The sequence below is a fragment of the Oreochromis aureus genome, linkage group 10, assembly GCF_013358895.1.
Source record: "Oreochromis aureus strain Israel breed Guangdong linkage group 10, ZZ_aureus, whole genome shotgun sequence".
Lineage (NCBI taxonomy): Eukaryota > Metazoa > Chordata > Actinopteri > Cichliformes > Cichlidae > Oreochromis > Oreochromis aureus.
In genome coordinates, this window is record NC_052951.1 from 16,845,920 (window position 1) to 16,858,477 (window position 12,558).

The window sequence follows — 12,558 nt, forward strand, 5'->3', positions numbered from 1 at the left end:
GCTCACACACCAACTGTGCAAAGAGATGAGAGTCTGAACGCAAGCTTTCATGTGTGCCCAAGAGATACACTTAAAACCTTCCCAAGAGGAATCAAATATACACACACACACACACATACACACACACATACACACACACGCACACACACAGGTAGATGAGTCTTAAAGCCAACATTAACCGCTACACTGTGATGCTAACACCTGACCCCGCGATTAACAGGATCAGAATAATGATGAGAGGTGAGAGAGAGTAAAAGCTGCTTACAGCTGCTACTTCTCACAGGGCAAACGAGCTGAAGCATAACAAAGTGCTAAAAGGGCCGTTCAGGGACAACATCATCACCATCCTTTTAAACTTTAAACCTCCACAAACACTCAGACATAAGCACAAAAACATGCTGGGTTGTTCTTTCCAACACAAAATCACCTCCATCTGCTGGTCATAAGGCTTATTAAGAACTCAGGCAGTGATGTTTGTGCGACTGGCTGGATTTAAGATTTGACTGACACACACCAGCATGTTCTCCGCCCACACTGTGTTATGTACATGGATGAGTGTCACAGGCAGCATGATGCCTCCTTTATTTCAAATCCGATGATTCACTTATTGTCAACATTCAAAAGAGGGGACAAAATGCGCCTTTGTCACTGCTGCCATTGTTTTCAGTTCCGTCTGTTTGTTTGTCTCTTAGCAGGATTACATAAATACTACCAGGCTGATTTTCCTAAAAGTTGGGGGAAAGTCAGAGCATGGGTAAAAGAGGATTATATTAAAATTCTGGTGTCTGCGGCCTGCACACACCATAGCACCACCAATGAGTGGGGTACCTTTATAAATACAGATAAATACCAGGAGAACAATTTTCACGTCAGTGTTGGATTTCTTGGCTCAAACCAGAATCAGAAGACATCATTTTCCATATTGGATTTTAGTTGTATTAGAAATTATGAAAAAACAAAATACTTTTTCAATTCTCAAAAAAAATTGATCTTTAGTTCAAAGCTTGCAAATATTACCTTATAGATTTTTCAGAAGTATTTCTCTCTTACAGCCCATTGATAAAGTAATAATTAAAATCATATATAGACAGGGTGTAGGCTCTGGGTCAGAAAAGTGATGCCAATGTGACTTACACATGATTTTTTCTTTGTGAAAGTAGGGCGTAACTTTGGCTGCAAAAAGAAGTGCATTGTATAAAAGTCTGTGTGTAGTCTAGTGCTGGTCCCCAGCCTGGATGAATGGTGAGAGTTGTAACATCTATGTTACTATGATCTGTAGCGCGAGTAGAGAGCAGGTCGAGGAGAGCCTGGAGAAGTGGAGATGTGAACTGGAGAAAAGAGGAATGACAGTAAAAGAAAAGGGACACAGGTGTAGCAGTAAATCTGCAAGGAGCAGAGTGTAAATACCTGGGATCATCCATCCAAAACAAAGGGCAAAGACAAGAGAGGAGAAGAAGAGAGTGCAGAGAGGGTGGAGATGAGTGTCAGCGGTGATTTGTGACAGACGGACAGCAGCAAGAGTGAAAGGGAAGATTTACAAGATGATAGTGAGACCTGCTATGATGTACAGACAGGAGGTGGCAGAGCTGAAGATGTTAAGATTTTCCTTGGGAGTGACCAGGATGGAAAAGATCAGAAATGAGCACATCAGAGGAACAGCTGAGGTGAGCAGTTTGGGGACAAAGTTAGACAGGCGAGGTTGAGATGGTTTGGACATGTGCAGAGGAGGGATAGCGGATATACTGGACAAAGGATGTCGAATATGGAGCTGCCAGGGGGGCGGAACAAAGACAAAACACCACAGGGGCGGTTTATGGATGTATTGAAAGGGAATATGCACAGGGTTGGTGTTACAGAGGAGGATGCTCAGAACAGGGTGAGATGGAGGCAGACGATCTGCTGTGGCGACCCCTAAAGGGAACGGCATCAACCGGAAGGCTTGCTTAATTTATGACCTTAGTAAAGATATTCCCAGTGACTTTATGGTCTTAATTGCTAGGCTCAAGTCAAAATATCATTTTGTGAATTACTGTCCCATAAAGAATAAAGGCTTCAAACCAGGATTTTACAAAGCAATAAGCCAGGTCACAGTGCTTTGTTTTATATTCAGTTATTCGGGCGCCTGCATGGACACAGGATTCAGTTTCACAGATGTTACATTGTAGCACACAAGCACCATCAATAAGCAAAAATGCACTTTTTTCAAATAACTGTGAGTGTTTTTGACTCCAATAAATATTCCAAATCATTTTTCTTTTGCATCGACTTAATGTCGTATTAATCATTTCCCTGCTCTTTCCTTTATTTTGCAGCTCAGAGTGCTGACTCATCAAACCTGCCAGCAGCTTGACAGTGATCGACTGAAGCATATAGGCCTGCTTTGCACCTCCTCTACTGTTTTCAGTTGCACTATGCACTGCAAAAAAAACAAAACAGATAACCTGTGTGAGAAGAAAAAAACACAAGTGGTCTACAATGGAGTGCAACTAGCATGCCATGAGTGATACCCAACTCTGCTTTTGGAGGATTGCAGGAGATGGGGATTGGGAGCATGGGGAGCAACCACCCGCACGCAGATGCATCTTTATTTGGAGCGCAGCGTGTCAGAGTGGTGCTGTGGTTAGCAGGGCAGAAAACCTGCTCAGGCAATGGGAGACATGCAAACTACACATAGAAAGGTCCCAGCTGACTAGAAAGCTGTTTATGTGAGGCTCTGCTAACCAGTGCACCACTGTCTGCTCAGTCAGTGGACAGTCGGCCATAATCGGCAGACAAAGTGACCAAGTCCAAAGTCAGAAGAGAAAAACATATAAATATTCATTCACATCTACAGCTTTGTATTACTTAGAGACAAGGTGATAATGGGGTGAGATTTCTCTTGATAGGAATGATAATGACCTAAGTGTGCAACAGGAACGTAATGCACAACCTCAGTAAAAGCCTTTAAACTGTCAGTGTTTTCTTTGCAAATGTTGCCACAGCCATCTGGTCAGTGCATTTTTTATTGCCTTTTGACATGCACGTGTTTTAATATTTATTTCATATCCTTTCTTAACCATCTGGGACAAATACAGCAAATGAAAAATTATGGGTTGCATCACACCGGTTTCCTGTTTGTGCCATTGCAAAAAAAAAGGAAAGAGTTACATCTCTGTACATAGCAAAGCACTGACCTTGCAACTCAGCTTCCTAAATCTAATAAAACTTTTTTTTTTTTTGCAAACTAAATTGGCTTGAAGCCAGAAAATATTACTCTGACTTTGAGGACAAATCTGGTCAGTATGTGCGTTAAAAGGAAATTCTGCAATAGATTTTTAGCTTCAATAGCATTTTGACTTTGTGTGTATGTGTGAGCTTTTGTTTAATTTTTTTTGTTACAGAAACAGGAATGTGTGGCCATGAAAAGCCTGGCATTTCAAAAGACACTGTAAAGTACTGAAATTTTAATTGAATTCTACAGAAAAAAAGACAGTAAGAAAATATCAATTTGACATCAAAACTAACAGGCCATGCTGGAAGTACTGTAAAGTTGTACTCTTTGCTTTTAACTAAATGGTTGCCAGCATCCTCTCCGTGAATCGCTACCTTATCGTGGTGGAGGGGTTTGTGTGTCACAGGGATCCCAGGGGCTATGTTGTCTGGGGCTTTTGCTCCCTGGTAGGGTCTCCCATGGCAAATTGGTCCTGGGTGAGGGACCAGACAAAGAGCGATTCAGAAGACCCGTATGAAAAGAACATCAGGGAACAGTTTACCCTGCCCGGGATAGGGTTACCGGGGCCCCGCCCTGGAGCCAGGCCCGGGAGGGTGCCCGAGGGCGCGCCTGGTGGCCGGGCCTTAGTCCATGGGGCCCGGCCGGGCACAGCCCAAGAGGAGACATGGGCCCATCCTCCCGCAGGCCCACCACCCGCAGGAGGCGCCATAGGGGTCGGGTGCAATGTGTCGGGCGGCGGCCAGGAGCGGAGGCCCTGGCGGACCGATCCCCGGCTGCCAAGACTGGCAATAGGGACATGGAATGTCACCTCTGGTGGGGAAGGAGCCTGAGTTAGTGCGTGAGGTTGAGAAGTACCGGCTAGATATAGTCGGGCTCACCTCACGCATGGCTTGGGCTCTGGAACTAGTCTCCTGAGAGGGGCTGGACTCTGTCTCAGTCTGGAGTTGCCCCTGTGAGAGGCGGCGGGCTGGGGTGGGTATTCTAATATCCCCCGGCTTGCTGCCGGTACGCTGGGGTTTTTCCCAGTGGATGAGAGGGTTTGTTCCCCGCGCCTCAGGGTCGGGAACGGGTCCTGACTGTCATCTGCGCTATGCGCCGAGTAGCAGTTCAGAGTACCCAGCCTTCTTAGAGTCCCTGGGGGGTGCTGGAAGGTGCCCCACCTGGAGACTCTGTTGTCCTACTGGGAGACTTCAATGCTCACGTGGGTAACGACAGCGAGACCTGAGGGGCGTGATTGGGAGGAACGGCCTCCCTGATCTGAACCCGAGTGGTGTTTTGGTATTGGACTTCTGTGCAAATCACAGTTTGGCCATAACGAACACCTTGTTCGAACATAAGAGTGTCCATAAGTGCACGTGGCACCAGGATGTTTCTAGGCCGCAGGTCGATGATCGATTTTGTAATCGTATCACCAGACTTTGCGACCATATGTTCTGGACACTCGGGTAAAGAGAGGGGCTGAGCTGTCAACTGATCACCACCTGGTGGTGAGTTGGATCAGGTGGCGGGGAGGACGCTGGACAGACCCGGTGCACCTAAACGCGAGTGAGGGTGTGCTGGGAACGTCTAGCAGAGGCCCCAGTCCGCGAGATCTTCAACGCACACCTCCGCAGAGCTTCAACAACATTCCGAGGGAGACGGGGGACATTGAGTCCGAATGGACCATGTTCAGCGCTCCATTGCCGGCTGCTGCATTGAGCTTAACGCAAGGTGGTTGGTGCCTGCCGTGGTGGTAATCCCCAACCAAATGGTGGACACCAGAGGTGAAGGGAGCCACCAGGCTGAAGAAGGAGTCCCATCGGGCTTGGTTAGCCTGTGGGACTCCAGAGGCAGCTGACAGGTATCGACAGGCCAAGCGGAATGCGGCTCGGGCAGTGGCTGAAGCAAAAACTCGGGTGTGGGAGGAGTTCGAGAGGCCATGGAAAAGACTTTCGGACTGCCTCGAAGAGATTCTGGCAAACCGTCAGGCGCCTCAGGAGGGGAAAGCGGTGTGCTCTACCTGCACTGTGTATAGTGCTGGCGGTGCGCTGCTGACGCCGACTGAGAAAATTGTCAGGCGGTGGAAGGAATACTGAGGACCTCCTTAATCCCACTGACACGCCTTCCGAGGAGGAAGCAGAGTCTGGGGATGAGGGAATGACCCGCCAATTTCTGGGGTCGAGGTCACTGAGGCAGTTAAACAACTCCTCGGTGGCAGAGCCCTGGTGTTGATGAGGTCCGCCCCGAGTTCCTGAAGGCTCTGGACGTTGTAGGGCTGTCCTGGTTGACACGCCTCTACAATGTTGCGTGGAGATCAGGGCAGTACCCTGGACTGGCAGACCGGGTGGTGGTCCCCATCTTTAAGAGGGGAGACCGGAGGGTGTGTTCCAACCACAGGGGATCACACTCCTCAGCCTCCCTGGGAAAGTCTATGCCAGGGTGCTGGAAAGGAGAGTTCGTCCGTTAGTCGAACCTCGGATACAGGAGGAACAATGCGGTTTTCGCCCTGGTCGCGGAACACTGGACCAGCTCTTTATCCTCTCGAGGATACTTGAGGGTGCATGGGAGTTTGCCCAACCAGTCTACATGTGTTTTGTGGACTTGGAGAAGGCATTCGACCGTGTCCCTCGGGTGTCCTGTGGGAGGTGTTTGCGGGAGTATGGGGTGTCTGGCCCACTGCTACGGGCCATTCGATCCCTATACAACCGTTGTAAGAGTTTGGTTCGCATTGCCGGCAATAAGTCGGACTTGTTTCCGTGAGTGATGGGCTCCGCCAGGGCTGCCCTTTATCACCGATTCTGTTCATAATTTTTATGGACAGGATTTCTAGGCGCAGCCAAGTGGCGGAGGGCTTCCACTTCGGTGGCCTCAGAATCTCGCCTCTGCTTTTTGCGGATGATGTGGTTCTGATGGCTTCATCGGTGGGGGCCTCCAGCTCGCACTGGAACGGTTCGCAGCCGAGTGTGAAGCAGCAGGAATGAGGATCAGCACCTCCAAATCTGAGGCCATGGTTCTCAGCCGAAAAGGGTGGAGTGCCCACTCCGGGTCGGGATGAGTTCCTGCCCCAAGTGGAGGAGTTCAAGTATCTCGGGGTCTTGTTCGCAGTGATGGGAGAAGGGAGCCGGAGATCGACAGACGGATTGGTGCTGCGGCTGCAGTGATGCGGACGCTGCACCGGTCCGTCGTGGTGAAGAGGGAGCTGAGTGTAAAAGCGAAGCTCTCAATTTACCGGTCGATCTACGCCCCGACCCTCACCTATGGCCACGAGCTGTGGGTAGTGACCGAAAAGAACGAGATCGCGGATACAAGCGGCAGAAATGAGCTTCCTCCGAAGGGTGGCTGGCCTCCCTTAGAGATAGGGTGAGAAGTTCGGCCATCCGGGAGGGGCTCAGAGTAGAGCCGCTGCTCCTCCACATCGAAAGGAGCCAGTTGAGGTGGTTCGGGCATCTGACAAGGATGCCCCTGGGCGCCTCCTGGGTGAGGTGTTCGGGCATGTCCCACCGGGAGGAGGCCCAGGCAGACCCAGGACGCGCTGGAGAGATTATATATCTCGGCTGGCCTGGGAACGCCTTTGGTGTTCCCCGGATGAGCTGGAGGAGGTGGCTGGGAGAGGGAGGTCTGGGCTTTCTGCTTAGGCTGCTGCCCCGCGACCCGACTTCGGATAAAGCGGATGAGGATGGATGGATGGATGGATGGTTGCCAGCATGCAAGCATGTGCTGCAGAATGCAAAGTCAGGGCACCAACATATTTATTACAGATCATCTCGACGGGGGATGATCTGAGAGTTTTCCAACAGTTGTTTAGAATTTGCTTACATGCTAAAGTTTCAACCTCTGCATTTGATGAGAGATCGAGGTCTTTGATATGTTGGCCATGAATATTCATACAAAAATTGTAGCAATCCACTGGACATTATTGTTCAATGCCATCCCTGGAAGACAAAATGCTAGACGATAGAACACATGCCATCTGATCAGAAAGGGAGACTGACAGAGAGATAAACAGACTCACCAACGAAAGACGTCTCTCCCAGGTATCCTCTTCGTCTGAGCACCACGTCCAGAAATTTCTCCTCCTCATCCACCACATAGTACTCTTTCTCCAAAGAAATCCAGGCCCAATCCAGACGAAACTGCTGTCCTTTCAACTCGTTCCCACCTGAAAAAATCCCAAAACAACATAAAAACACTCCTGACTGTAAACACGTTTAATATTTTATTAAAAGTCTCTCACTTATTAGAAGTTTAGCCATTGATTGAATTCTGTTCCTCCTTAAACAACTCATACAGTTTTTCTAAATATGGGAGTACTACAGTGTTGTGTATGTGCTGAGGTGGATCTGGACCTGTTTATGTGTCTGACATAAAGACTACATGCTGCATTCATTTTCATTTTGTAAAAAACTAGAAAACTATGAGTGGAAATTCTGCCACCCGTGGGGGTAATTACCGTAAAACTGAACGAAGACTAAGGGTTTTAATTATTTTTCAACGCACAGTCCAAATGTTCACAACACATCTGCTGCAGATTTATGAAAAAGAATCTGCACAATTTTATACCATCCGAGGCAATCTTCTTCTTTTTTTTATGTGCCCTATAATTATATTTCAGCTTTCCTTTGGTGAACTGTTTTTCCTCCATCTTCTCTGTCATCTTGATGATTCAAGCACACCAGCTAACCAGTGTTATGAAAGAAAAGTTTGTTGAACAAATGGATGTATTAGTGCTAGGTTAATAGAGCACTCAATAGCTGCCACTTCAACAAGTGGGCAAGGAGGATAATGCTTTGTGTAGCTGATTTGCCCATCTACTGCTCGCAAAAGTGGATTGAAAAAGGTAGAGGAGGGTTTTTTTTAACTTCATTGCGTAGCAATGAACAATGCCTAACTCTGCATGCCATTCCTGGAAATTATGCCTGAGTGGGTGTTATAGTGGTAGAAGATAATGTAGAAGTGAAGAACTGTTTATGGAACCGTTATTTGTAGACCGTCAGAAAGGAAATCTCATTTAGCTCCTCTGACGACAATTTGCGCAGCTGTTTGTTCTTCCAAGTCATTTATGCAGCTTACATTCAGAAGCAGAATTGCTGTTGAAAGCACACAAATCATAGCAATTTACCTCCATCATCACAGAGGCATCCCAGTGCCTCTGGGGGAAAAAAAGAAAAGTCATTTGACTCTTTAAAACTGTAAAGTATATTTACTTAAGAGTATAATAAAGACTGGAAAAGATATCTCAAATTTGTACTTCTGCTGTGAATTCAGGTTCTGCTCATGATCAGCAGAGGTGAAAAGTTAAGTACTTTCCAGCATGGCACAGACACATACGCACAACATGCTGAGGTGAGGAGACAGCTAATCAGAGTTCATGCATCCTCAAAAAAGCCCGTAGGCCAAGTTCAAGCTTCATTTAGCAGGTGCAAATCCAAAATTGCACACATGCGCATCGCTTCGATTCTAACTCCACTGCAGCCTGCAACCTTGACTTTCATCCCGGCTGTCCGTTAGTAAATGCAGCATAAGCCTTCTGAAGTCGTAGTTGTGTGTGTGTGTGTGTATGTGTCTGTATGTGTGTGCATGTTTGTGCATGTGTGACCTCTCACACTGGGAGAGTATCTGTGGACAGACAATAGGGATCTGAGTCAGTGGGCTTCAGACTGTCTCATTCCTCCAGCCTTTTGGAGGGATAAAAGACCTCTCACATATGCTGACCGTACAAAAAAAAGCAGCTTTGAAATCATCCTCAATAGAGCTAAATTCGCTTTGCAGCGTCTTTCAAAGGCTTTCCAAACAAAAACTAAGCAGAAGCTTTTTTTTTTCCTTCACCAATTAGGGCTTCTAGTTTCAGAGCAATAAATTTTGAGGATCAAGTTGCTCTGAGAAATCTGAAGATAAAACTTTGATACTTACAGTTCTGATGCTGCGTTGTGATGTAGGATCTATTTCATGGCACAATCACTGACTGCTGTGATGTCTTACTGCTGTGTGTTTCCTCCTTTCCACTCTATTTTCTAAGATTTGTTATCCAGTTTACCAGCACACTGCTGCACATGATGTGAACTACTGTATCTCATTTGGCTCCTTGTAGCTTGACTCAACTTGGGTAACAGTTTAATTACACAGTAAATGGTAAATGGTAAATGGCCTGTATTTATATAGCGCTTTAACAGTCCCTAAGGACCCCAAAGCGCTTTACATATCCAGTCATCCACCCATTCATACACACATTCACACACTGGTGATGGCAAGCTACACTGTAGCCACAGCCACCCTGGGGCGCACTGACAGAGGCGAGGCTGCCGGACACTGGCGCCACCGGCCCTCTGACCACCACCAGTAGGCAGCGGGTGAAGTGTCTTGCCCAAGGACACAACGACCGAGACTGTCCAAGCCGAGGCTCGAACCGGCAACCTTCCGATTACAAGGCGAACTCCCAACTCTTGAGCCACGATCGCCCCAGTAAACTATAAAAAAACAAAACTGGTAGATCCTCAATGTTGCATAATTAAAGCACCACCTATACTTCTATATATTATTACTGAATCAAGTTACTACACATAATCTGAAAGGGTTGTTTGAAGCATCGAGCTGTGGAACTTACAGCCAACTCTGCCTCTACAGGGTCTTAAAAGGGCTATTCACTGTTTTGGTTTTATGCCCTGAAAAACACTGTTTGGTTCAGTCTCAATGCTTTCATTAACCCCACTGTCAGGTGGAACAAACAGCCCTCTTTAGAAAAAGAAACACAAAAAAACCCAAACTCCAGTACCCACTGCATGCTCCTCGAAAAGCACTAAAAAGGAAAAATGCTAAGGAGTTACAACTTACAACAGAGTTATAACAGAGCAACCTGATTAAATTACTGTGTAATTGCAACTGTAAGTCGCTATAGTTGTGAAGAAAAAAACGCATAAATACATAAATTAGGTACATAAATTGTTAAACAGAAAAACAAATCTACACTAACATTCCCAGGACTGACTGGAGACAGATAAAAAATAAACTGGCTGTTGGACAGAGTTGAGAAATGAAATAATAAAAATTGGAATACATTTGGCTAATGCAGGTAATATCATGTCAAAACAGTAAAAGTGCCTTTTAAAAAATAGTCTTTTCAAAGCACGCACGAATCTCATAGTAACCAAAATCTCAGTTTTTCCCCTTCAATGTTCTCCTTTTAATGATATTTAGATCTTTAACCACCAGAGGAAACCCTATTTGAAGCTATAATTCCAAAAGGCATCAAAACAACTGTACCTTCACACAGGCCTGAGTATCTGCTTTGTTCTTGAATATGCTTCAGGGACCAGCCTAAATTCTCACACTTTGGGCTTAGGGAGGTTTTCAAGTCACAAAACTTGAGGCTATGCAAAGTCAAGAGATGTTAGTGTTAAAGTCAAAGTGAAGTTGAAAGCAGTTTTTGATTTTATAAAGCTGAATCTCATTAACTTCTGAATCTGACTGAGCCAAAGCTCTCAGATTCAGCTAGTGAACTATCTGAAGTGAGAGTTTAACGAAAGGAATATATCAGCAATACTGCAATAAAAGTAGATTAGGCTGTAGAAAATGCTGCTATGGCAAAGGTTTTCTGTTTTAAATTTCCAGCCATAATACTGATAATAGTCATTAATCCCCACTGTAACAACTTTATTGACATTTTCAGAGTCTTCCTCCTATTTTACACAGTGTGTTGCTATGCTGGGTGGTATAATGGAACAAATGCATTTAAAGTATCTTAAAATTTTCTATAATTTTTTACAGTTTATTGTGTTTTCTTTTTGCAACCCTCCATCTTTTTTTTATAGCAATTAAACATCCTTCAGCTATAAACAGACATAAAGAGACTACCTTGTTAGCTGGCGGCACTCAACGTGTTATTCAGTGGTGTAAAGGCGTAAATTTAGCAAATACCAGTGTTACAAATTATTAATTGTTTTAAAATCTCAAGTGATTCATGGTATTTGCTGCATCATCCTACTGACTGGGGTCCGTGCAGACCCCAGAAGTATATTTTTGTAATATCTCATAGATATATAAATATATAGAGAGATTTTTTTTATCATTCCAATTTTGTATGACTTTGTGAATCATTTTGTTCCTAACGATGCCACATCATTCCTTTTTATTTTTCTATGATTTGTGCTTTTTAAAAATCCAAATGTTCTATGAAGTTTTAATAAAGGGAATGATTTGTTCACTTAATGCTTACAGTGAGTCTTAAATTAAAGTGTCACACAATATCCGGGCAATAGGGACACTCTGACACTCATTTAAGGAAGAAAAACTCAGATGCCATCACTTCATTCATCACCTGGTTATCATAATATTGGAGACATTGTCAGATCTACCTGAGAGATATAGAGGTCCTGATCATGCAACACATAGCTACACTTAAAGCCTTATTTTGAGAAGCAATGACCCTCCTGGGAGTGAGGGAAAATTTCCAATGCACCTTTGTTCCCGATTTGCAGACAGGAAGGTAGCACTGTTAGTTCCTACTGTGGCCTTAGCAAAGCATTAGGCAAATTGTGTGCTATAACTACCTTTAGTGTGTGTTTAGCCTTAGTTTCCAATGTTTGTAAAACAGTAGTGAGAGTCTGGTCCCCTTTGGCAGTAAAGAGCCAGACTGGTTGCTGGGTGTGGGTCTCCGCCAGGATTGCTGCTTCTGACTGATTCTGTTCTCATCTCTGGTTTTCACAGATGATGTGGTTCTGTTGGCTTCATCAAGTATTGACCTCCAGCTTGTTCTGGGGCTATTTGCAGCCAAGTGTGAAGAGGCTGGGATGAGAATCAGCACCCCCAAGTTTGAGGCCATGGCTCTCAGCTGGAAAGGAGTGGAGTGTACATACTGGATTCAGAACGAGTCGCTGCCCCGAGTGGAGAAGTTTAAGCATATGGGTGTTTGTTCACATGTTAGGGAGAGGGCAGCATCAGATTGACAGACCCATGGTAGTGGTATGGAAGTTGTACCGATCTGCTGTAGTGAAGAAAACACTGAGCATTAAGGTAAATCTGTTGATTTACCGGCTGATCTGCGTTCCTACCCTCGCTTTTGGTCAGGAGTTCTCTGTAGTGACTGAAAGAATAAGATCACAGGTGCAAGTGCCAGAAACAAATTTCCTCAAAAGAGTGTCTGTGCTCAGCCTCAGAGATAGAGTGAGGAACTCAGTCATTTGGGAGGAGTTCAGACTAAAACTGCTACTCCTCCACATGAAAACGAGCCAGCTGAGGTAGTTTGGGCATCTGACCAGGATGCCTCCTGGCCACCTCCTAGGTGAGGTGTTTTGGGCATGTAATAGAGGCTCCGGGGAAGACCCAGAACATGCTGGAGAGATTACATCTCTAGACAGCTGGTTGTGTGTATAATT

At 45.5% G+C, this 12,558-nt stretch overlaps 1 protein-coding gene across 1 annotated transcript in view; it reads right to left on the reverse strand.

Annotated features, from left to right (window-relative positions):
* Window positions 1-12,558, reverse strand: part of LOC116331405 (FRAS1-related extracellular matrix protein 2-like) — a 71,718-nt gene that overhangs the window by 37,167 nt on the left and 21,993 nt on the right. Inside the window, 1 exon segment of the mRNA XM_039618099.1 lies at window positions 7,203-7,349. Coding sequence (XP_039474033.1) covers window positions 7,203-7,349 — 147 coding nt within the window.